Source organism: Phasianus colchicus, chromosome 6, assembly GCF_987193195.1.
Source record: "Phasianus colchicus chromosome 6, bPhaCol1.hap1.1, whole genome shotgun sequence".
NCBI classification, from domain to species: Eukaryota; Metazoa; Chordata; class Aves; order Galliformes; family Phasianidae; genus Phasianus; species Phasianus colchicus.
The window spans coordinates 29,009,088-29,035,223 of NC_143441.1; the positions used below are offsets into that span (position 1 = coordinate 29,009,088).

The 26,136-nt window shown below is 40.6% G+C and overlaps 1 protein-coding gene across 6 annotated transcripts; it reads left to right on the top strand.

Moving 5' to 3' along the window:
* Nucleotides 1-7: 7 nt before the first annotated feature.
* ASNS (asparagine synthetase (glutamine-hydrolyzing)) lies at nt 8-24,835 on the top strand. 6 transcript variants are annotated; one of them, XM_090142763.1, is made up of 13 exons: nt 8-96; nt 332-490; nt 12,374-12,641; nt 13,858-14,095; nt 14,754-14,939; nt 15,054-15,155; nt 17,109-17,236; nt 17,984-18,110; nt 19,733-19,839; nt 20,367-20,467; nt 21,501-21,582; nt 21,828-21,983; nt 23,452-24,835. In XM_090142763.1, the coding sequence occupies exons 3-13, from the start codon at nt 12,393-12,395 to the stop codon at nt 23,659-23,661; spliced, it is 1,686 nt and encodes a 561-aa protein (XP_089998889.1). In that variant the 5' UTR covers nt 8-96; nt 332-490; nt 12,374-12,392; the 3' UTR covers nt 23,662-24,835. The 6 variants fall into 6 exon arrangements, with proteins under 6 accessions (XP_089998889.1, XP_089998887.1, XP_089998886.1 ...); XM_090142761.1 differs by having other exon boundaries at nt 29-136; XM_090142760.1 differs by lacking the exon at nt 8-96 and having other exon boundaries at nt 97-490.
* The last annotated feature ends 1,301 nt before the right edge of the window (nt 24,836-26,136 follow it).

Sequence of the window (26,136 nt, forward strand, 5' to 3'; positions counted from 1 at the left end):
AACGCCGCCTGCCTTCCCAGCGCCCGTGACGTTGCGTTCTGGATATCTTTTCTGGGAAATGCGGTTAAGTCTGATGACGAACTGCGGATTTAGAAGGTGCTTGGCGTTACAGTGTAACCAAGGAAGCGTTTGGCAGGTAGCAGGAAGTTAATGGGGTTCTGCAGATAGGGATTATAGTGCTGTAAAGGGCGCGGGTGCAGCTCCTGTCAGTGGAGTTCAGCTCGAACCGCGGCTTTGCCCGCTTTGCCCTCCTGCTCGATATCTGCCCGCTCGATGAAACCATTCGGCCCCACGTGTGCCTTCCCTCGGCTCTTCTCCATTCACTTGACAGGGCTGCGCGGGATGCGGCTTCTGTGCTGGCTGCAGAAGCTCCCGGTGCTCCGTGTCGTAGTTCCAGTCCTGCCTCATTCCACTGCTTGCTGTGTCCTCGAAGCAATAACCAGAAGTGAACAGGATCTCCCTGGGCAGTTCCATCACAGAAGGGGCAAAGGTGAGATGAGTACACTTGATGGGAGAGTTTAAGTGTTGGGCATTAATAAATACAGCTATAAACTCGGCCTTCAGAGGGCTGCTCTGAAAATACTGGCTCCTATTACGTTGGCCCATGACAGAAGAGGTGAATGTCGGTCTGGTAGTAGAATTGAACGGTCCCGCCAATGTTCCACTACATTTTGTTGCCATGCAACAGGTGGCAGCAGAGGGGCAGAATGTTATCTAACGTGGAAGTGCAGATGAAGCAAAGGTATGGAATTCCTCCATGTGAAAAAAGTGCTGCCCACTGATGTTTGCTGAACGTTTATGGAGCCCCAAGGGTGGATGTGAGCACAGTGAGGCAGTGGGTGGTGCGTTTCAGCAGTGGTGAGAGCAGTGTAAAAGATAAGCCAAGTTTAGGACATGTTCCACTATGACAACAGCATGCAGACTCACGTTTGTCACTGCCAAAAATGCACAGCTGATGGTTGTGACTGTGTTGAAAAATAGTGCTTTGCAGTTGAGAAGTTGCGCTGTCAAACAGTGCGATTGTGCTCTTTGTATCTGTCGTAGTTTGCATAGGAATTAATAAGAGGTGTTGCTTTTGGAGTGGCCTACATGTAACAAAGGCAATGAAATTGGCAAAGGCAGCAGACGAGGTAGAGGTGTCTCTGTCTCCTCATTTCCTTTTTTTTTTTTTTTCTTTTTTACTACTTCAGATTCTGATTTCAGTTCTGTCCACCCATGTCCATGGTGTGCCTTAACGTTTTGAAATAGGTAAAGTTTTCAAAATGTCTCACATTACAGGTATTTAATACCATGGAATTGAATGCAGGACTTCATTTTGCTTGGCAAACCCGAAAGTCTGGTTTTGCATCGTGGGAGTGCTACTGCCAGGGATCATGGCCGACGTGTATCACATACGTATGCATGAGGTGCTACACTTCTTCACACTGATTTGTTTACTGAGTTATCTTATTCCTAGGCTGGTTTGAAAGGAGAATTTCAAAGAGCAAAGGTGGAACAAGCTGTAATTTAATAGTCAGGTCATATCTGACCTTTGTTAATATCAGTGTGCACAATGTTTGCTTCAACAAATGGCAGGGGATTGGCCACTGCATAACAGCTATTTAACACTGTATGCAGAGACTTGCGTGTCACACACAGAAGCAATCTTTTCCCTCTCAGATATTGGTGAGTTATGGAACACACAGAGATCTGTTTCCTCTAAGGAGGTACTTTGCATGTGCAGCAGCAGCAAACACCTCTACAAACCTTCTGTTGAGCTACATAGCAGCGTGATGCTGGGTGGCTGTGTGAGGGAGAAGCCATTCCCTCTGTCTGGGAGGGAAAGGAGAGCAGGCCTGGTGCTTCACCACCATCCCTTTTTTATAAGTGTGCTGCTGCTTTGTCCTCTGCTCCTGATAAGGCCAGCAGTGATGGGGTACATATTAGTACCATGGGGATTTCTCAGTATTATTAGATTCACGCCACTTCCTTTCTTGCACGCTGGGATAAACATGGCTGAGAATGAATGAGAGGCAAAATGCTGTGAAGTAATTTGATTTACAAGGAAATTAGCTACTTCATGGCATTATGCAAGAAATGAGGGAAAGGGTGAGGACTTTCCCTATCTAGGTAAACACAAGATTATTTCTCGCAAGCTCCCAAAAGGTGACAGGGCAAAGGCAGGTTAAGAGGCCCTCTGTCACTTTGCACATCTCTGGATAGTTCTTCAGGAGCTACCTGGATGGACATCTTTGCCAAAGAGCCCTTTGGGGAGTGCTTAAGAGTAAGTATCTATCCTAACAGCTACAGATCAGCTGCATACCTCTGTGCCTTTGTGCAGCAGTCTGAGAATACAGGTGTCTATGCAGGTTGCTTCAAAAGTAATGCCTCTCTTATTTCCATGGAAGCTGCAACAGATATAAAGAGTGCAATGACACTATCTGATAGAGCCACTTCTATTTAAAAAAAAAAGCAAACAAAACCCAAAAAACACTGTTGTTTTTCTATGTACTTACTACCATTACCTATGTGTTTTTGCCAGTGATGAAAAAGAGCCTACATGCTGCACTCAAAATCTGCAGCAGCAGAGGTGACTCACTGTTTCACAGCTGGCATAATGGTGTTGCTAAGAAAATGTTGCCCATGCAGTCAGTCTTTCATCAGTCCCAACAGATGGCAGTCAGAAGGTGCCAAATCTGAGCTATATGGTGGATGTGGTCGGATAGTCCAGAGAAGATTTGCGATGTCCTCCACTGTCTTCAAACTGGTAGGGGCTCTGCTGTTAACATCTTGCAAGAGAAGGGCTGTCTTCTTCTCTAGCCTGACTCTTGAGCTTAGTCAGTGTTGTGATGTAGTGGTGAGAGTCAATGGTTTTTGAAGTTCCAGGAAACCCACACAGATTGCTCCTTTCCTACCCCCAATAGGCCCTGTGTATCATTTTACCAACTGAGGTCTTCATCTTGAACTTCTTAACCAATGGGAAAATCGTGTTGCTGCTTCACTGACTGTTGTTTTGACTCCAGCTCATAGCTGTGATTCCATGTCTCATCACTGGTAATGATCCAGGAAAATGTCACCTTCAACCTCAAGTTGGTTCAACAGATCCTGACAAATTTACATATGGTGTTCATTCTTTCCCTGTGTGAGCATTCATGGGACCCACCTGGTGCAAACTTTGGGATATTCCAATGTGGCCACCTCCATTTCCAATGTGTTGAAGCCAATATTCAGCTCTGTACATAGCTCCCTGGTCAAAATCTATTGATTCACATGGACTATCTGATTGAGATGCTCTTCATTTTGTGGTGTGACAGTTGTGCATGGCTGTCTGGAACGTGGCTTGTTTTTCATGTTGATGTCTCCACTGCTGAGATGCACCACCCACCACCTCACTGTGTCAAAATCCACTGTTTGCTCTCCATAAACATTCAGCAAATGTAAATGAATATCAATGGGAGATATTTCTCCCACGTGTGGAAATTCAGTTCCACCTCTTTGCTTCTATACGCTTCTGTGTTAGACACCATTTTGTCAGACTGCCATTCTGCTGCCAACAAAATGTGAAGGAATAAATATTAGTGGGAAGGTTCAACTTATATGCCACATCACCAACATCCATCTCTGAGGTTGTGGGCCAGCATTATAAAGTTGGAGAATTGCTTTAGGAGCAGCCTTGTAGTTAAGAGGAATGACAAAGTTAATGTAGAAGACAAAATGTTGTGATTTGACAAGTCAATGACTGAATACATATTTAGTTAGATGTCTAAGGCAAAACTCTGATTTCTTTCTGCAACCTACTTTCCACATATTAATGGCTGGCAAGGAACCAGCTTTAATAGGTCAAATTTTACATATTTCCACGGTTAGTTGTCTTTTCTTGATGATTTGTTCAATTATAAATGGTTCTATCTTGAATTAATTTATGCCAATATTTTTATGAATCATCATCAAAGACCATGGAAATATATATGGATGAGTAATTTCCATATTTTTTAGCTGCAAGCTACTTTTTTTTGTTCTCCATTCATTTTTGGTTAAAGAGATGACCATATTAAATATTACGTTTTATTTGCTTAATATTATTTATAAAATAAATCCTATTATCTTTCAGACTCAGTGAGATCCATTCTTCTCTACAGAATTTACTATTCACTCTTTGTGAGCACGTGAGCCCACAAATTGTAGTTGCAGGCAAGCTGGACTAGCTGAAGTACATGTATAATTTATGCCTATGCTAAATCCTAGAATGAAACAAAGGCCTTCAGGAAAGCAAACAGTTTCAGTTTATCACCATGACCTCCGCCTGCTTGACTTGGGAAGGCACACACTTATTTGGTGTCAGGTCCATGTAGTCCATATGGCGCTAGAACCACATACAGAGTTGTAAAACTAATTTACTGTCATCTATCTGAGAAAAGTGGTTTATAAAACAATAAAGAAAGGGGTTATCTGTGCTTAAGTTTATTATTCCCTTCTTCTTTTGCCCAAAGAAACACCTGGTGGCTTCAAGTCTGACCTCCTATCATGATAAGGAACTTCATTTGCTGTATTTCTTGCACAAACAATGGAATTGCCATGCAATAATACACCTCACTGATCTGTAAAGTTAGAAATACTGTCTGCATTTAAACAATGTATAATCTCTGCATTGCTATCCGTGCTAATTAGATGTGCTTTAAACAAATGATTAACTTAAAACAATCCACTGTGTTCAGTGTGTGCCAAAAATTTGAATGATGCACTTTGGCAGACTTGAAGAACAATTCCTGAATCTTGCTGATATTTTAAAAAGCATTTTAAAGAATGTGAGGGAAAGGCAATTTGTTCATTACAAAAATTAAAGAATGTTAAATATCTTTATATTTTGATTGTAAATATCAGACAAGTTGCAATACGCTCTCATCCTGAATGTTCTACAAGAAAAGCATTTCCCACGATGCTTCCGTCCTGCTTAGACACCCACAGCCACTTCAGAATGCCTTGGGTTACACCTACATGAGTCAGAGCTAGGAGCTGTAACTACTTTATGACTTTTTTTCGGTCAAAATAAGCCAGTGCAGCCCCACCAGAATGACATTCACTTATCACTAAACTGAGAAAATGGTATTCACCCTCAGTACCATGGTATGTGGTGGGAAGGCATGCAGGAGCACTGAAAGGTTATGAAATCTGCTGGGATTCCCTCGGATGGATGGAATGAAACTTCAGTCTCATCCATAGTGCTCTATAGAAGTAGCTCTTGGCAGGTATTATTTTGTAATCCATTCTTGAGATTTTCTCAAGGAATGCTACTTGCTATGGACATAAATCACACTGACAGGTGTGCTAATAATTAGTTAGGCTGCCATAACAAAATGTACTTTCTGGCCCTGCTGTGTTTGTAGAAATGGCCTTGATAAACCAACTTCGGCACTTAAGAAAAATGCATATCTTTTTATTCTTGTTACTGATATATTTCTGTGCAGATAAGTAAATTTCCATTTATTCTACATCTACGTGCAAGTTAAAAGGTAGCCAGTGCAAATACTTTCTCTGTCAAATCCTACAGAAATGATACATCAAAGGTCCCAACCTTTCAGAATGGCTTGAAGAGTAGCCAACACCTGTGGGTACATTCTTTTGTTTGCCTCTCTCATACCCGTTCCTGGCAAAAGCAAAAAGGTTCTGTGGATGGCGGCCAGAGATTCAAGCATCAATATCATATATCTGTGCTAGGGTGAGAGTTGACAGAAGATTTTAGTTCATTCACGTTTCCTTATTTTTCCTTAGAAAACAGAGTAACACAGAAAGCTTAATAAAAATGTTGGAATTAATATTGGAAACCAAGCTTTTGCATTAGTAGAAATATGTTATTATCTGAAATATCTGTGATGAAAAATGAGGTACAAATTAGCATGCAGAACAAAGTTCCTTCCAGTTCCTACTTTCCAACCATTAATTGTTCAGTTCTTTTGGTCCTTTTGAACTGATACTGCATTTTGAGTTCCTTTAGAATTAGTTTTTTTCTCTTTTGATTTTTTGTTTCTTGTTGGTTGTTTTCTCTTTTAATTAGGAAGAATTACCTTTTTTTCATGTTTTCCTTTCTTAACATTTAAAGAAACATATTTTTACAAAGTCTGTTGTTAAGAGTTTCTAGCTATGGAAGAACAGGGAGGAGAGACATACCATTTTACTATTCGTATAACACTAATAACAAAAATTACCTGTACAGCATTCAGAACTAGTTCCTAGGGGAAAAAAAGCAGAGTAAATAGCTATAATAAAGAAACAAAGCAGTCATTTGAAGAGTTTGCTACTATTTGATTTAACAGACTAGTAAGAAGACACCACATACTGACTATGCAGTAAGCTGTATTTCAGCATGCACGTATGTGAGAAAACTGGAAAGAAATGGCTTTTGCTATCATATTTTCATTTAAAGAAAATATTTGGCTTAGTGTAAGTGTTAGTGCAGTTGTTTATTTTCTACACTGCATTTTCTACAATGCATTTGCCAGTCTACTTCTTTCACTGAAGACCTTTGCTGTATTTGTTCCTCACCTCTATTTCTGATAGCTGCAATATTAAAAGCGAGACGATTTCTCATTTTGAGGCAATAGCACTATCTAGTGACGGGAAAATGCAGCTGCATTCTTATGTTTAGACTAGCTTAGTTTCTCAGCCCTTTATAAACCAAATGATGATTTTACCTTCTATTAAAAAAATGACCCTCAGGCAGTATTCACAATTGTCATTCTTCCCCCTCTGATCTTGATTCTATTTAGGAGGGGAAATGTGAGCATTTAAGCAATTTCACTGGATGCTTTTGGTATCTTCCAAATACAAAATGAAATACAATGCTTTAAAAGACTAAACTTGCACCACTGATGTGTGTGAAAATGACTCTGTTAGAACCAAGTCAAGTAATTCCAGATCAAAAATACATTCCAATGAGTTTTAAGACTGTTGTATATGGTCAAACACAGGTTTTGCTGTTACAAATCTACACCAGCTAGCCATGGCTCCTACAGTGGAATTTAGTTGTATTCTACATGAGTAGGATCCTGTTTGTAAGAAAACATCTACTGAATTGGGCAAAATATCACAATGGGTGCTGCACAGTGAAAAAATGAACTGAAGATTGCAATTTGCCATTAATCCTGCTACACTGACTACAGCTGTTAAACCCTAATTCAGCTGACACCTGATCTTTTGTACTGTATGAAAAAGAACCAGGATTTAAACTAGTTCTACCAGCATGACTAAAAACTCAAGAGAATTATTCTCCTTTATGTTATACAATTAACATCAGAAAATTAATTTTTCTGTCTTATTTTGCAAGTTGTTAAAAAATCATATGTGACAGTTCTTTGGGTTGGGGGTTTCTTCCCCTCCCCCCAGGATAAGAGCATTAATTGGCACTAGCCAAAAGCATTATTCAGTTATAGTCAGCAACGTTTCATTCCTCTTTGGTCTTAGGCCTTCTCACAAAAGGCCCGTTGGTATGCCATATGCCATGCCTGCAGTCTGCACTGTATGGCCAGCAGCTCTTTCAACAACCTTTTCTCATCTTGCTAAGAAACACAGGGGATAATGGAAGGACTTGGGACATTAGAAAGGTTGCTGCTTGGTCTTTTGTGCAGGCAGTAACAAATCACCTTTCTTTGTGTTTTCTCTTGCTGCTGCACTAGACATGTCTTTCTAGTACATTACTGAAGATCTGAATGCCCAGCTCTAGAAAAGATATTCTTTTAACACTTCAGTGCTGTGACCTCTTAACTCCAAGGTCAGAACAAGTCTTATTTGTTTTGAAGCTTAACATAATTTAGCAGAAAGAAAAGAAAAAGGATTAAATGAGAGAGACTATAGCAAAAGGAACTCCCAGTGGAAGAGACAACTACTTTTTATACCGAGAGAGAGAGGATTTTGTCCGGAGGACAGACAAATAGTCTGCATATCCTCTATATGTCTCCAAAGGATGAAAAGAGAACACAAAGGAATGAAAGAAAAATAGATATATTCAAAATTATAGGAGCAAACAGCACAGTTACAGGGTGGTAAGTTCTTCAGAAACCGCAAGCACAAAGCTCTCAGACATGGGGTACAATTCCACTGGGTAAAAGGTAGACCTAGTGATACAAATGTGAGCCTATCTTTCTTCAAACTACAGATTCTGACAGCTTCTGTTTTCTGGTTTTGTTTGTTTGTTTTCCCATTCAGATCTAAGTATTAAAGCACGTTGTGCCTGAGAACTTGAGTGCAATCACTCAAACTTTTACCTATTTAGCACATCGTGTTACTGTTCTCCTGGGGAAGGAAAACCAAATTAGGAAAAGGGCTTTGCTCCCTGCATACAAATATCCTTGACATATAATCATGCATTTGAAATGTGAGAGGTATTATCAGACCACCTGGCACTACAGATATCACCTAGTAAAAGTGCATGTATCAAGCTGCACATTTTTGCATTTGTAAAGACAGGCAGAGTATGAGATATGTTATCTATGCCAAGCCATGCACTTGTGAAGGAAATGATCTCCAGCTTCCACTGGGTCCAGCCCATCATGTAATTTCTTCCGGTGTGTAATAGGTTGGTGAGGCTGTCATGGGGTAAGGATGTTTCTATTGGCTCCATTAGCAGAAACAGCCTTTTGTTTCCAAGCTCAGTTCCCGTCCTAGAATGTATAATAGGCTGCTGCCAGGAAGAGCATTTGCTGTTTGCCACTTGGTTCTCCCTGCCCCAAGGATGGCATCTTGTTCTTGTCACAGTATGCATTCAGGAACAGGAGATGTCTGTAGTACACAGACTTCAACACAGAAGTAATCTGTGGATGCTCACAAACAAGTCATAGTAGCATATCCCATTCAGGTGAGCCTATGATGACGTGTGGTGATGTGTCGTTGCAGCAAAGTTGATATCTGCAGAGAATGCCAGCCATCAAAGGCCAGTCTAAGCTTGTCAAGCGTCAGAATAAGAACAAATATAGGTCTGAGTCTGCTTGCAAAGAGTTTACAAAGAATGCTGTGATCTTGGCATACAGAAATGGGAAAGCTGGAATACTGCCAAAGGTTGCTTCAGGGAAGTCGTCGAGAAGATAATGCATTGGAGAAACTATTGCCCATGACAGTGTCTGCAGGACACTGAAAGATGGCTGAGAAGAGCAGAGCTGCTTTTCTTCTCAACATTTAATGTAAAAGGACTGTAAAGGGCTACTTGACAATAGCAGAGAAAAGGCTAGAAAAGGACAGAGACATATCAGTTATCACCTGTGCTATTGTAGTTAGTGACTAGTGAAATTGCCAACGCCTAAAAATATATTATGTCTGGTATTTGTCCCATTAGTCCTACATTTAACAACATAAACTTCATTAAAATGGAGGATGAAACAAGCAAGACACATTCAAATGCAGCAGTTTGCTCCAATTTTAAAAAAGGGTAATAAAAGGTAGGATAAATAAGTGGCTGTTACCCAGTGTGCCCCAGAGGCACAGACATTAATGAGGAATTGGGCAGCTTTGCTGACTGTGCTTGCCCAATATTTCTTCCTGCAATTTGCTTCTCACCTCCCTGCTCTGTTTTTTTTATGACAATATTCTCATTTTCCCAAATACTTCTGGATTCACTATTATAAAACACTGTGTGAAATTGTGAAATCTCATTATGAACCAGGAATTACCCATAAAATACAAGAACTTAAGGCTAAGCAGGCTCTTCCAGAGATCTTTTCTGTGCAGGCAGAAAAGAAGGAAAAGAGGTAATGAAAAGCTATTAACAAAAGAACCAACCAACAGGAGGTTGCATGAGGTTCTCCTCAGCAGAGCCAGTGTTCTTGTGCTGTGGGCGGTGACTGATTGCCAAGGCTCACACTTTCACTGTGCTCACCCAGTGCAAAGCTGCTGAGAACTGTACATCTGGCACCTGCACAGCTGCCCACAGCCGCAGCTCTGCCAGGGCCAATCTGTTAGCTTTAGGTATAAGCAAGGCTGCGCTGAGCAGCAGCTTCCTACCTCTATTCATGATCAGCATGGGAGGCACTTCTCATGCATACAGTACTACAGCATGCTTACTAAAATCTGAAAAAATAACTTTTTATAGAGTTCTTCATGATCTGAAGAACTTTATGCACAGTACTGCAGTTTTAAACCAGATCAGCTAAAGCAAATGATGAAACAGCATTGCATGTGACTACTAATGGCCTTCTTGAAGTATGTGTGGAGAATAAAGGTTTATATTTAGCACTTCTCTTTCTAGTTTTCTCAGCAGAATTAATTCACTTCAGCATTTTCTAAGGGAAAAAAGGCAAAACTACCCATTAACAAAGTTCACACAGGCATCAAAATTCCTTTACCTATAGTAAGTTTCCCAAGGCAAGCTCCTCAGTAAACACTCCTGAAGGTATCAGCCTAGTAAATGCTCTCTTTTCCAAACAAAATAACACAGCTCTAAGAATCATCATTATGGTTGGAAAAGACCTCTAAGACCATCTAGTCCAGCCACCAACCCATGCCCACTGACCACATCCTTCAGTGTCACATCTTAACGTTTCTTGAGCACCTCCAGGGATGGGGATGCCACCACCTCCCTGGTTAGCCTGTGCCAGTGCCTCACCACTCTTTCTGAGATTTTTTTCCCCTCATACTCAGCCCGAACCTCCCCTGCCACAACATAAAGACATTCCCTCTCATCCTACCACTGTTACCTGGGAGGCTGACCCCCACCTCACCACAGCCTCCTTTCAGGCAGTTGTAGAGAGTGATGAGGTCTCTCCTGAGCCTCCTTTTCTCCAGACTGAACAACCCCAGCTCCCTCAGCCGCTCCCATCAGAGTTGTGCTCCAGACCCCTCACAGCTCCACTGCCCCTCCCTGCACACGCTCCAGGACCTGCATGTCTTTCTTGCAGTGAGTGGCCCCAAACCGAACACAATAAGGCAGCCCCCCGGATGAGTTCTGATGGCTACAGATCACCCTTACAAACCACCCCGCGAACCTAAGGAGTCCCACACCGCCTAGAGGCTCGTGTTTTTCTTTAAAGCACTCCGATAGAGCCGGCACGCTGCAGACCCCTGTCCCTAAGAGGCAGCCCTCGACTTGGGGATGCTACGATGAGCCAGGCTCGGCCTGCCCGCGCCGGGGGCGGGCTCCGTATGATGAAACCTGCCCGCGGGTTTCAGCAGGCGGCAGGGGAGGAGCTCGGCAAAGGCTCGTCCCCTGGTAGCGGGCGCTGCCGCTTCTTTTTCCGCTCGGCGCAACGTGGACGGCGGCGTTCCCTGCAGGCGGCCGGCACGGGTAGGAGCCCGGGCGGGCGTGGGACCCGGCGGGCTGCAGGGCCGCCCCGCCGCTCGCCCCGCCGCTCCTTCCGAGCCCTCGCCAGCCGCCGTTCTTCGGCCGGGCGGGGCCGCGGAGGAAGGGCGGCCGTGGCCCGCGGCGGGGAAGGAACTCGAGGTCCCCGTGTGCCGGGAGGTCGGCTGTGATCGCCTGCGGGGGGCTGAGGGGCGGACCCTCGCGTGTTTCTCGCCGTTTGGCTCTACGGAAGAACGGAAGACTCTGGGGGGAGGGGCAGCCTGATGCTCGGCGTAGGGGAGGTACCGCTCCGTTCCCTGCTGCTGCCTGCTCGCACCTCTCCGGTCCGACCGGTGGGTTGGAGGCGATAGGCGAGCCTTCTGAAGGCGCTTGGTGGGGCTGAACGCTCATCTCTTCCCCGCTGCTTGTACAGCAGCGCTCCTGGCAGGGTTTCAGCCGTTCTACGGCTTCCCCGTGCCTTCCCAGCGACCGACACCCCGTTCCCTGCATGGCCTCAGCGCCCTGCCCGGGCGCCGGCAGTGGGGCTGGGGAGGGACGCTCGCATGCCCCCAGGAAGGGCTGGCTCTGCACGGTGCTGCTGGCCGACAGTATGGAAAAATTGATTTCCCAGATAGCTTATCTGAGCAAACAGCCAGTCTGCACCTAAATACAAGGAGAAGTGCTGGGATTAGCTCTGTTCGTAACCGTGAAGCTGCCCGCGTGCCTTGGTACCTTCGGTGGCAGAAGAACAGCTCTCATGTGAAAGAATGGAAGGGATCTGTTGGTGTGATGCTACTTCAACAGATCTTACCTGATATCCAGCTTGGTGCTGTATGAAAAACAACCCGAGGATAAGTTTAAACTGCATTTCTTGAGCTGGACAAAGGTTGCTTATCATATCTGCATGCTGTGTTTTACCTTGTGTTAATAAGGTCTGCTACTCTCTTCATCAGTTATCTTTATGGTCCAGCAATTGATAGCCTATTTTTTTTATTTGTCAACATGTTGTATCCATGCTTTCCAGTTGTCGTGTCCCACGTATTGGTCAGGTAGGTGGTTGGACTTGGTGATCTATAAGGTTTCCTTCAGCCTTGTTGATTCTGTGTTCTTACTGAATGTGTTTTCCTTTTCTAGGTAACTCAGCAGCTTCACAATGTGCGGTATCTGGGCCTTGTTTGGAAGTGATGAATGCCTTTCTATGCAGTGCCTGAGTGCCATGAAGATAGCGCATAGAGGTCCTGATGCATTTCGTTTTGAGAATGTCAATGGATTCACCAACTGTTGTTTTGGTTTCCACCGCCTTGCGGTTGTTGACCAGCTGTATGGCATGCAGCCGATCCGGGTGAAGAAGTTCCCTTATCTGTGGCTGTGTTACAATGGAGAAATCTACAATTTCAAACAGGTAAGAGTATGGTTCCTGTATCCTGAGCTCAGATACCATCGAGTCAGTGGGACTCCACGCAGGTCTGTCCAAAATCATATCCTGTGCCTGAGAGCATTGTCCATATGGTCTGTATATTGCTGCTGAACTTTGTGTGCCAGTGCTGAGATGTTTTGCTTGTAAAGGGAAGTGATTCAGATAATCCAAAATTAGACTATAAAGCAGCTTACAGTTTTTGACCAATTGTGAATCATGCTGCAACTAAATGCTTAAAATGGATCAGAAACTGAGCATGGTAGTATCAGAAATATATGAATAATCTGAAGCGTCTTGTATTTCTAACACATAGCAGTTTTGAAGTCAGGCTACTGTCAGCGATGTCCTTGGGAATTTGGCTAAATAGGAAGGGGACTAACACTTTATCTATTAAGTAGTTCTGTCAGCAGGAACTTGTTTGGTTGTTTTCCCTACCTTGGTTAAGGGCCTTCTTTTTTATAAAGAATCCTTTTTTTTTCCTTTTTTTTTTTCTTTTTTCTTACCTATGAAAGAATCATTGGTGAAACAGCCATCTTAGTTAGAGCAATCCCTTAGTTATTTTAATATTTAGGGTTTTTTAAATCAATTTGAGCCAAACCTTTGTCTCATGAGTAGCAATTAAAACCAAAGAACTTAAGTTAAAATGCAAAAGCATTGATTATATGGGGTTTCTTCACTTTCAAGTGTTGTACTGAAACTCCCACCATCCCCCGTCTTCTCCTTAGGTGTCCAGAAGTTGTTGAAAGGCCTCTAGAAGCAGCACCAGAAGTACATGAATTATGCTTGATCTTAATGCAGTTGCCTTCTGTTTCTGGTCCGATTTTGAGTGGGATTTTTAGAACCAGTGGCTGTCTCCTTCTGCCTTTTCTCTGTGGAAGATGTGCTTCTTAAAGCCAGGGTTGTGTGTCTGCAATTTTATTTCTGCTAACAGAAGTGCTTCCCTGAAAATAGGCCATAATGGACATTGCTTGAGTTTGCAGAATTAATCTGTGTTGGCTCTGAGATGATCCTGGATAATATTTTGAGTACACAAGTGTAATTTCCTTCTTTGATGGAAATGTTTGTGAAACTTTGTGCTCTATTTTACAAAACAAAAACCTTTGTTTTCTTTTGTAAATTTTCTTTATGGTTGTATTTGTTTTTTTCTTTTCAATTGTTAATCAGTATTTGCAACTGTTCATTTGTGTGTTTCTTTTCTTAGTTGCAGAAGCAGTTTGGATTTGAGTATCAAACACTGGTGGATGGTGAGGTTATCCTTCATCTTTACAACAGAGGAGGAATAGAACAAACAGCATCCATGCTGGATGGTGTATTTGCTTTCATCCTTCTGGACACAGCAAACAGAAAAGTGTTTCTGGCAAGAGACACCTATGGAGTCAGACCACTGTTTAAGGTGCTGACTGATGATGGATTTTTGGGTGTCTGTTCTGAGGCAAAAGGTAAAACAGTTGTATTGAGCATCTAGTATTAAGCATTGTTATTGGAGGCACACTTTTTTAGCCTCTTCGAAGTGTGAAGAGAAAGTGAATTATTAGTTCAGTAATAAAAAAGTAATGTTTAATAGTATGAAATCTGTGCATCATTTAAAAAACAAACAAAAAAACCAAGACACTGACTTTTGAAAATGTTTAATTGTCTTTAAAATCCCTAAAATAACTTTGATTGTATAGTTCTTTGTGTTCTAATACAGTATTAGTATTGAGCCCAAGATATTTAAGTTACCCAAAGTTGATTGTAGTCAAAAGAGCTAGGCTAGATTTATACTTCAGTAAATTATATTAGAATTTATTCCTGCAATTCAGTGGGAAATAATGCCACTAAAACTTAGAATCTGTAAAAGCCAAGAATTGTAAAACCCTACTGAAATTTTCTGTAGTTCTGGATAATTTTTTAATGGATGCTAATTTTATATGATGAGGTTTTTTTTTTCCTTTGTTATGACACTTTTCAGTATTATTTATCTATTTCTTTGTAAGTAACTCTCTCTAGTGTCAACACTTGCAAAAACAAATCTAAAGTTGAGTGAGGTATACCTTACATAATCCAGGTTAAACTCTCTCTCTATTTTATTTTTTTTTCCTCCTGTTTTATATATAGGACTTGTCAACTTAAAGCATTCAACATCCTTATTTCCTAAAGTGGAACCATTTCTTCCGGGTCATTATGAAGTGCTGGATTTGAAGCCCTCTGGCAAGGTTGCGTCAGTGGAAGTAGTAAAGTTTCATAGCTATAAAGATGAACCACTCCATGCTGCTTGTGATACAGTGGAAAATCTGCCTTCAGGTAGTACAACAAAGTGTTTCCTATTAATTCTGATTAAAAAGTGGGAATAAAATCATAATATTTGGTTATGAAATTATGCTTTTCTTTTGGTTTTGTCTTCTTTCTCCTGGTCAGGCTTTGATCTTGAAACAGTGAAGAACAACATCCGTGTTCTGTTTGAAAATGCTGTTAGAAAGCGTTTGATGGCTCACAGAAGGATTGGTTGTCTTTTGTCAGGTAAATAGCACAAATTGCAATGATTCTGTGTCTTCTCTCACTTCCCAGCCATTATCAACCAGTTAGAAGAAAAAATACTGACTGTTCTGCTGTGATGTGCCTGAAGTGATCTGAATCTTCCATTTGCTTTCTTAGTTACAGAGACCTTAATGGTCTGTGATAAAGTTTTCTAGTTTACAGACATCTTGAAAGTCGTGTGCTTGTTAAGTTTACTCTAGGCTGGCATGTTTTCTTGTTGAGGAAATAACCATTTTTAACTAAGAAGAGAAAAAGATAGTTTTATTGAAAAATCACCAAATGTACTCTGAAACATAAAAGAGAGGACTGTTTCAGAAAGCAAATGGGATTGAAGTTCTTACTTGTCATATTCTTTGCCTTAGCCTACATCCCAGACTGCCCTTTGTTTACCAAATTACAGGGGGACTTCTGGACCAAAATTGTTTAGTACACTCTTTTTCAGGTGAGGTAGTAGCTCGTGGTACAAGAAGTTGTTCTCTGACTTAGCTGATCAGAGTGATGTGGTGGCTCGGTCTTGCTGAGGTAAGGCTTTGTAGCCATGGGACTCGCATCTTATTCACAGTGTTTTTGTAGCACGTTGTACTTCTGGGTAGAGTTCTGGTAACACTGTTTATTCATGCACTAAACATAAGCAGTTACACTCATTTTTCACCTATCCTAGCAAGTGTGCATCTGAATGAGAGAGAACTGACTAGGAGATACTGTTGGAGTATTTTTTTACTGTGACATGATAAAAAGGAGGAGAGAGGTAAATGAAACGTGCAGGCATGCAGAGCTGGAATATCTCAGCCTCAGTAAATATCTGAAATATGTTTTTGAAACGGGCTTTTCAAATTGGAGAACAGTCGACTCCTCAGGTCCACATGTACACTGCGTATCAGTGGTAAAACTCAAGTGCTGTACTGCTAAGATACCAGAGTATCTCCATGCTTCACAATTTTGAGTATACCTGGAGCATCACAAATAGAGTTGCTTGCTCTTCCAATCACAAAGGGACTGGAACTCGGCTTCACAGTGGAAACACAGATGTTCATTTTCCTGATTTTTTAATCTCAAGCACTCGGTTTGATTTCTGTGCTCTCCATCTTTCCTCTCACTTTGCATGTAATTCATGTAATTTCTAAAAGGAAATTGTTGCCAGGAAAGGGTTCCCACAGAGGGCGATCAGGGTGGGAATGTTTGCTAATGCACTCAGTTGAAAAACTAGGTACAAAGTGGAGGAAACGAGCAGAAGGCCTTACTGTTCTCTCTGCTAGAACTGCAGGCGAGTATAGGGCTGTGCTTTGCTCAGTACTTAAAAGGGAGAGCGAAAGTAGAAGTAGACAAGGAGCCGTAGAACTAGCTACTCAGTAAAATAGAAGAGCCTTAGGATGTCTCTTGTTATTTTGTTGCTTGTTTGTTTTTCAAACTGTTCAAATTCTTCTATACTCCTCTAGGGGGAAAAAGTAAGGGGAAAAAAAGAATGAATGCTGCTAGTGAGCCTTTTCACTCTGAAATAGTTTCAAAAATGAATTTCACTCAAAATGTTAAGCATGCTTTTGAAAAAACGATCAGGGAAACATTGGATTCTTACGCTAACCATTCTGTTGTAGGTCAAACAAAATGTTTTTGCTTTGTTTTGTTTTATTCAAACAGGAAATCAATGTTTTTTATTAGTTTTTTTTAGTAAAGTAACATATGTAGAGGATGATGGAGAACAGTTTTGAAATGAAGAGTAGACCCTAGTAGCAGGGTTGAGAAGGGACATCTCTAGTGATACAGTGTGAAGCAGAGGTAAATGTGCGGTTTTACAGACGTGCTTTAGATTCACTTTGCTTAAAAATGAAACCTGCATATGAAATTCTGCTATCTAGAGTCAGTGCCCTTAGAGGGAAATAAAAAACAGTCAGTCATCTAACCAAATAATTTGGCATTCTGTTGTTTTGTTTTTAAAAGGGGGCTTAGATTCCAGCTTGGTTGCAGCTGTTCTTCTGAAACTGATGAAAGAAATGAACATAAAATATCCACTACAAACCTTTGCAATTGGGATGGAAAATAGTCCTGATTTACTGGCTGCCAGAAAGGTATAATAAATATTGTTTCCAGGTTGTTCTGAGTTGTTGAGTATTAAAGAGTGCGTATTAATTGAGCTAACTTCATGATACAGTATATTGATTGTGGTACTGATTAAAATGTGAAAATATAAATCAGTTTGCTGTGAATCATTTAGTACAACATTTGCTGTTTAATTAATTGCTACAAAAGGAGGACTTGAGCCATAACTATTTTCCCTTCTTTTTTTCGGAAGACTTTTTTGTGATGGAATATTACTTTATTGTTACTAAAGGAAACAGTACCTCAGAATAGTCTCAGTTCTACTACTCTTAAAACCTCTGAGTTTTATGGTCAGTCACCATGCTATTGTTCCTCTGCTAATGGCATTTGTATGTAAGATAAGTATTTCAAGTTCATTGTCAGCATCTTGAACTAAGATCCATGTACAAATGGTTGGGTATCTGAGGTTCCCTTTGGGTATCCAGCTGTCATAACTTTTGAGTTATCTTTTCTCTTCTGAGTATTTAAATCCTTTGCAGATTCTGTTAGGCTTTGGGCAAGCAGTTGGATGTTCTGCAGTCAGAATTGAGCACTGTGTAGTTGGGAAGTGTTCCCTTTGATGGAGTACCACTGCAAGTGGAAGTGGCTGCTACAGTGTTATGTTTTCTTGTCCTTAAGTCCTGTCATTCTAACTGTTTATAGCAAAAGGGAGCTGATGCTTCCAGTGGTTGTGTTTAAAAATGTTTTAATACATTATTGTGACTTCTTACCTACAGGTGGCAGCACATATAGGCAGTGAACATCACGAAGTAATATTTAATTCTGAAGAGGGAATTCAGGCAATAGAGGAGGTTATCTTCTGTTTGGAAACCTACGATATAACGACAGTAAGAGCTTCAATTGGTAAGCTTTTTAATAACAATACGCGCTTTGTATTACTTTAATAACACTTTTTGCAAAACTCTGTTTTCATCATTAACTGTTGTAGAATTTGGGAACAGAGACTCCCGAGTTCTTGCTCCCAACTCTCACCTGTGACATCGCATTGAGGCCAAACTCACTATTAGTTTCAAAGTCACTGACTGTAAGATATTGTCAAAAGCTATTCCTGAAACTTTGTGATGAAAAAGGAACATGATATAAAAGATAAATATTTGATCTATGGGTCTAGGTTTTCCATTCTGATAAGTATGAACCTTGGAAGAAGAGGGAAAATGTACAGGTTATATGAGGCATAACCTGTATTTGAGGAATAGTGTTTGAGGCATTGAATGTTACCATAGCGAAACAGTTATGGTTACCACATTTCTTGCATAATCTTAATACTAAAGTGAAGTATTTCTTATCACCCTCTAGTAATACGTGCACACTGAAGTCAGGTAGACTTCTCCTAATGTATGTTTGATTCTGAGAAATGGCAGAAGTCACCAGCAGGTCCTTAAAAAAAGGTTACCAACGTGATAAGAATGAAAAACCCTAATCTAGTGTGGCCTTCTGCCTAATGCAATCTATGGCATTTTACCCAGCTGCACTTACATAGGCCTATAGCTTTGTAAACAAGTTAATAAGCCAAAAAGATAAAACAGTTTTGAAAACTCGGGTCCTTGAATAGAATTTTACATGAGACTGGGATTTTGCAGTGTGAAATACTGAAAACGTTTGCTTAAAAAATAAAGCCAATCTACTTTCCTTATTTTGTGATTATTTCCTTTTAAGAAATATAGTGAAATTGGCCCTTTTCATGGAATCATAGAATCACTCAGGTTGGAAAAGACCTTCAAGATCATCAAGTCCAACCACAACCTAAACATACCACCCTAACTCTCAGCACCACATCCAAACGGTTTTTAAACACATCCAGGGCTGGTGACTCAACCACCTCCCTGGGGAGCCTATTCCAGTGCTTAACAACCCTTTCTATAAAGAAGTGTTTCCTGATATCCAACCTAAACTTCTCCTGGCGCAACTTCAGGCCATTTCCCCTCATCCTGTTAGTACTTCTGTTACAAAAGCATATGGTTTGGAAAGATTTAATGGGGGAAGGACATAACTCTGATTAATAAATACTTCTTAAAAAAAAAAAAAAAAAAAAAAGACCTTGTCTGGCTCAATCCACAGTGGCAGAGATAAGCAGCAACTTTTGCTGGTATTTTTGTTCTCCAAAGCTAGGAGGTTTTTTCAGGACTCTACTGAGATTAAACATGCTTCATTTCTAATTGAGTTAGAAGAACTTCTGTGTTTGTTCCCATGGGAATCTTCCAGCATTTCTAGGATGACTAACACATACATTTTGCGTGTTTTGAGAGCAAACTGTAAGTACACATTTTAGATGTATCTACATCATTTAGTTTGTGTGGCTGGTGGTGGTTGGCTTTAAACAACGAGGTGTAATGTTAGTGCACTGCAGTTCTTTGCTACAGAATAAATTATTGCAGGGAAGAAACTTCTAAGATAATAAATTAGAACTGTACCAACTGCGTATAACATATGTAGCTGTGTTTTAATAACTTTATACTTCTTTTAAGGTATGTACCTTGTCTCCAAATATATACGCAAGAAAACAGACAGTGTGGTCATTTTTTCGGGAGAAGGATCAGATGAGTTGACTCAAGGATATATATATTTCCATAAAGTAAGTATATTTCCAGCAGGCCCTTGGACTTACTGTTCTCCCCTTAAACAGAAAATCTCTACTGAGATCTCAAGGTGTGAAGTTTGAGAATTGTCACAGCTATATACTTGTTGAGACTTACTCGTGAGGTGGCATAAAATCCAAGGGACTCAATCTCTTGGAGAAATGACTTTTTCAAACTTACTCAGGCTGTTACTTCTTGTGTGTACTCTTTGCTAGTTCTGAGACTGTGTGAATCCTACTTAAGCTCCTGAAAATGAATATAATTAAAATTAGGACTTCTGTATGCTTCCAGTTTACAATGATGTATTTACAAAGGCATGCACTGGTCTTACAGCTTGTTTTGTACTTGAAGTGAGATTGCTTATTTCTATTAAATAGGTAGCTGGGAATCTTAGTGTGTAAATTGACAAGTTTTTGTCAGCTGTCACAGACTTGCTTGGCACATGCAAATGTAGGACAGTGAGTAATGGTTCCCTTACTGCAGCTGTATTGGATCTGCATGCTACATACACATCTGGTTACAGGCGCCATCTCCTGAAGAGGCTGCAGAAGAGAGCGAGAGACTCCTGAAGGAGCTCTACCTGTTTGATGTACTTCGTGCAGACAGAACTACTGCAGCACATGGGTAAGGTGTGGTCTCTTGGATGCTGAGGACACCTGATTTAAGAGCTTAACAAGATAAAAAGTTCCTTTGCCATTAAGAAGACTGTAACAGTTACTTGTTGACTTGTTGCGGCTTGAATTACTGAATGCTTTAGAATATTGTGACATATGATAACTTCATTATTGTCTGGATTTAAACTATTCTGAGAAGAACATCAGTCTTAAGAGCAGTAGTAACAAACTGGATGCAGTCCGTACTCTGCTTGAACTCTGTATCTCGTATAGCATCTCCATTTGCCTTTGAAGTTGGGAAGCTTAATGTGTCTTGAGAGTAAACACTGAGAGTGGCTCTTCCTACCAAAGACACAATTACTGTAATTTTATTTGTTGCCTCCATTACTCTAATTTTATTTATTGCTTTCGAGTGTCCTTGAAAGCCATGTCATCTGTGAGAGAATGTGAGCATTAAGACTTTGTATATCTGCTACTGACATATCTTGCGTGTGCTACAGGATAAGTAGACAGCAGCTGAATGGTGTCTATAAGGCTCTCTTTCAGTGTTTTCTGAAAATATGAACAAATGTGGATTTCAGAAATAACAGTAGAAAATCTTTGCTTGATTCTGTGACATCTTTACAAATACTAATGCAAATCCCAGTCAGCAGCTTGCAGGTTCTTGGTAGTTCTCTGGAGGCAAACAGATTTTTCAGTGTATTTTTGTTTATGTGAAACAACAGATGTTGCAAAACCTGCAGGATTGTAGTTTGTAAATGCATTGTACCACAAGCTGTCCAGCAGATGGCATCATAAATCATCTGAAATCTGTAGTTAATCCACTCAGACAGTAAACTTAACTCTCTAAATTGATGAATTAAATTGAGTTAGTCATGAATTAGTCATGAGTTAGTCATGAATACAAGTGAAATTTCTCCCAAGTAAAAGCAGAAAGTCTTGTGCTGATGTGAAAGACAAGGACAGCTTAACTGTTAAGGATTTTATAAGTGTCTCGTGTGTTGGATTAATTCAGTATCTCTTCTGTTTTTCTCCCCAATTAGTCTTGAGTTAAGAGTCCCATTTTTGGATCATCGCTTTACTTCTTACTATTTATCTTTACCAGCAGAACTGCGAATCCCAAAGGTGTGTAAAACTAGGGTTGAAGCCAAATGCAGACTTAGAAATTAACAGCTATGTGTTCTAAGCATGATTGAATTGTTGAATTCCATGTGACCAAATATGATTTTAAATATTTTGCTGGAATATCTGGTTATTAGGTACTCTTTTCTGGACAGACCTTTTAAAAGGAAATATTTCTTAGTCAAGTATTTCAATCTTAGTACTGCAGTTCTTGAAACTCATGGCATTGTTTGTTGTTCTGCAAACAGAATGGAATCGAAAAATACCTTTTAAGACAGTCCTTTGAAGATTCCAACTTGCTTCCCAAAGAAATACTCTGGAGACCCAAAGAAGCTTTCAGTGATGGTATAGCATCAGTAAAGAAATCCTGGTTTTCTATTCTTCAGGACTATATTGATCAACAGGTGTAGTATCACAATATTTGGGGTTTTTCTCTTTCACGTTTAGTTATATTGAGATATTACTGCCTAAGAGGAAACAGATCATATTCTTTGTTGGGAGAATAAATCTGGATGTGATAGCAACTTGAGTTTCATAATGGAGGAGTAAGAAAAGCTATAATCCACAGTCTTCCAAGTTCGTAGAATTGTAGAATGGCCTGGGTTGGAAGGGACCTTAAAAATTACCTAGTTCAACCCCGCTGCTGTGGGCAGGGGTCAGGTCAGGCTGCCCAGGTCAGGCTGCCCAGGGCCCCATCCAGCTTGGCCTTAAATGTCTTCAGAGATGGGGCTGGGATGGGAGTTGCTTAAAGACATTTGAAATCATAGGTACAAAAAAATGCTGGAGTCTGGCAGAAATGACTGTAAGGAAATGAGCATCATTTAAGTATCTGGATTGCAAATTAGATTCTATGTTGGCAAACACAGTTTCTGGGCTATAAGTAAAGCAGCTGCTTCTGTTGAAAACACTTGCATGAACTTACTCTGCAGTGGAATAACAGTATAATTACTGTAATGTTCTCTCTTGTTCATTTCATTTGTTTTTTGTAATTATGCCCACCTGAGCCCTTTTGCTTTTTAATGCCTCTCTTTGCACCAGTGACCACTGAAGACTTACAGCATTTTGACTTCAGACAACGGATATTCTTTGGTGCATAGATGTAGTCCTTCACTGAGAAGAAGGATTAACAACTCATTTTATATCAGAGCTCTGTTACACAGAAATATGTGCAGTTGGACCTACGGATGGGCACTTGTCTGTCTTACTACCAACTGTGTGTGTCCTTCTCTACTTTATCCACAGGCAAGAAAGTTATTGGGTCATGCAGTAGTGTTGTGCTGCCTCTACTGAGTCTGTATTGGTGTAGTAGGGGCAATTTTATTTCATGGCTGTGGGGAATTACACAGCATGTTGAGGGGAAGCTGCTTTAGAAATTGTCAGCTGGTGCAAGTTTTCTTCCTTCCTTTCTTAGCCACTTCAGCAGCTGCAAGTGTCTTCTGCCTCTGTGTCCTGGGTCTTCTGATGCTAAGAGCCTAGTTATACAAGCAGAGTGAACAGCTCAGTATGAGCAGAAAAGAATAGGATGCCATTTACATGGAAGAAGTCTGCTTCAACTTGTGCCAGTTGATTCACAGTGAAGAGAAGGATAAGAAAAAAGGGTTTTTTTGGGCTTAATAACAAAGGGATATTACATGTAATCTCATGTAATACAGAGAGAAACATTAACAGCGCTGGACATGTGGTTATGTATCCTTAAAGATGGGAAGGAGCCTGTGACAAAAAGTCACCTGTCAGAACTTCTACCTGCCTTTAGGTTTAAAGGTTTTTTAAAAACTTAGAGGCCACTTGTGGTGAATTTTTATGTCTGACTCTGAGCAAATTGGCTTGCATAAATTAGAAAGCAGCTTAACGTGAGTTCTGCTGTTTCTACAGGTTGATGACCTTCTGCTGGAAAAGGCAGCGGAGAAATATCCTTTCAATCCTCCCAGAACAAAAGAAAGTTACTACTACCGTCAGATCTTTGAGAAGCACTACCCAGGGAGAAGCAACTGGCTGCCCCACTACTGGATGCCAAGATGGGTTAAAGCCACCGATCCTTCTGCTCGCACACTGAAACATTACAAGTCAGCTACTCAAGAGTAGCTGTTGATAGAATCAACCCTAAATACAAGTGCTGCAAGCGATTTGCACGCGCTCTCCTTTTAAAAGAAAAAAAATATGCAAACCTAAAGCTTAAGTGGTCTTTGAGATAAATTTTGAAAATGCTATTGAAAATAAAAGCTTTCTGTAGTTATTATTCTATTACAAAATTCATCCTGCTGTACCTAAATTTTGAAGTTCATGGGAAAATACTTTATAGAAAACTTTGGTTCCTTATGTGGTAGTCTCAAATGTATTGATTTGCCTCGCAGTCATTTAACATATTTTATTGTGAACTCTGCATTGAGGACTCGAGGCAAAGTGACATGAACTGTTGTGGGTCCTCTGAGAATAAGGCAAGTTCACCTGAGCTGTTTAGTGAACTATATGCCTCAGTGTGGGGTTTGGATATATTACTCTGTTCTGAATGTCTTTCAAGAAATTCATGAGAACCTTGGTCTGGTTTTCAAAAGAATACATAGCTGTGCAGAGGTGCTTACTAGAGTTGATAATAGTGGTGGTGCTGGATCATACTTAAATGAAATTAATGGGAATCTTCCTCGTTACTTTAAAGCCGCAAGTTGTCCCTTTTGAATCTTTTTAAATACACCACCTGTTTAAAGTTAGCTGTGACTGTTATCAAAGAGAAGCTGAGTTATGTCTTTGTTTGTAACTCGGGCTTCAATTTTAAATGTATTTATTATTCTTGAAAATAGAGCGTTAACGGGGTGATTTGTGTCAGTCTGATGGAAGTAACATGACTAAATATTTCAAGCATTTTTTCACTTACTGTGAGATGGAAAGGTAGACTGTTGCCACTCAGCTGCATGTGATCAACTGTGTGGTGAGCCAGCCCTATTAGCCACAGATTGTCGTCAGACGAAGTACCTTCGAAGACAATGGGATTAGGGATCTTGCTTAAGAAATGGAAGAAGGAAAAGAAAAGAAAAAAGATTTCATTAAGCATAAGAATTTTTTTTTCTTTTTACCTGGGACAAGTTTTTAATAATTATGTAGGAAGTGGGGCTGCTTTTTTAAAGGTAACTTGAAACAAAAGTATGAGTGCTGGAGACTGACTTGACCACCATCGTGCTAGACAGTAGTCTAGTTTAACATCCTTTTTGACAGGGAAACCAAAGCCATAAGCAATTCTGGTATTAAAAACAAATTTCATAAAGTGATTGTCCATTACTTTTTTCACCCCTCCTAATCCATTGAATCTCTTTGAATTTCTGAATTTGCCTCTTTGATCCAGAAATCCTTCAGTGCTGTGGGGCTCAGGAACTGCCCAGCTTTACTCGTAGTGGCCATATTTTGCCTTGCATGTACCTGTTAATTATCAACATGCCATGAGTAAAATAATATATTCCTGCAGACCTATTTACATAAGGGTCATATGTTTGCCTTGGATTTTCTTTGAAACAGTAAAGTATATTTTGACTTCTGTTGTGTAAAGATCTGTTACTGTGAACTTTCCAAGGCTCAGATGGTATGAAAATGCCTGCAGTAAAATAATAGATGCAGCACATGTTCTGTCATCACTCTAATGCACGTTCAGCTGCAGTGTTGTTCACTTGTGGGATAAGGAAGAGCAACAAGCAGGTGGTAGGCTGTAGGAGGGATAAGTAGTCTCGTGGAAGAGTCAGGTATTTATGAAAATCTACCATAATTCTTTTTAATTCATACTGCATTGGGCATTTACTTAGTGAGGCAAGATCCTAGACTGGTGATCCTAATTATGGCTATTTTCTGGAGTCCTGAGGAGGAAGGCCTTGTTTGCTTGCCTTATTCTCATTAAGGTCATATATGCTAGGGGTCTCAGGAGTGAAAACTTATTAATTCATTCCCCATATATAGGTATGAATTCTACAGGCTTTATGACTTCTGTGAAGCTGTGTAGCTTTTTGGTTTTTTTTTTTTTTTTTTTTTTTTTTTTTTTTCTGATTTAAGACAACAGCCATGTGTGGCTTGCCAGCTGGCTGAAGATGGATTTGTAGCTTGGAGAGTGGGATGGAGAGCCAGCGTGCAACACTCTTCTTAATGGTTTTCATAGAATCATAGAATGGCCTGGGTTGAAAAGGACCTCAAAGATCATGTAGTTCCAACCCCCCTGCTATGTGCAGGGTCACCAACCACCAGACCAGGCTGCCCAGAGCCACATCCAGCCTGGCCTTGAATGCCTCCAGGGATGGGGCATCCACAACCTCCTTGGGCAACCTGTGAACAATGTGTCACCATCCTCTGAGTGAAAAAAATTCGTCCTAATATCTGACCTAAACCTCCTCTGTCTCAGTTTAAAACCATTCCCCCTTGTTCTATCACTATTCACCCTCATAAACAGCCGTTTCCCCTGGTGTTTATGTGCTCCTTTCTAGAATTGGAAGGCCACAAGGTCACCCCGGAGCTTTCTCCAAAAAGTTTTACTTTTTGTCTTTCTGCGCTCACCTTCTTTTCTTTCTACATTTAATTTGGGGGAAA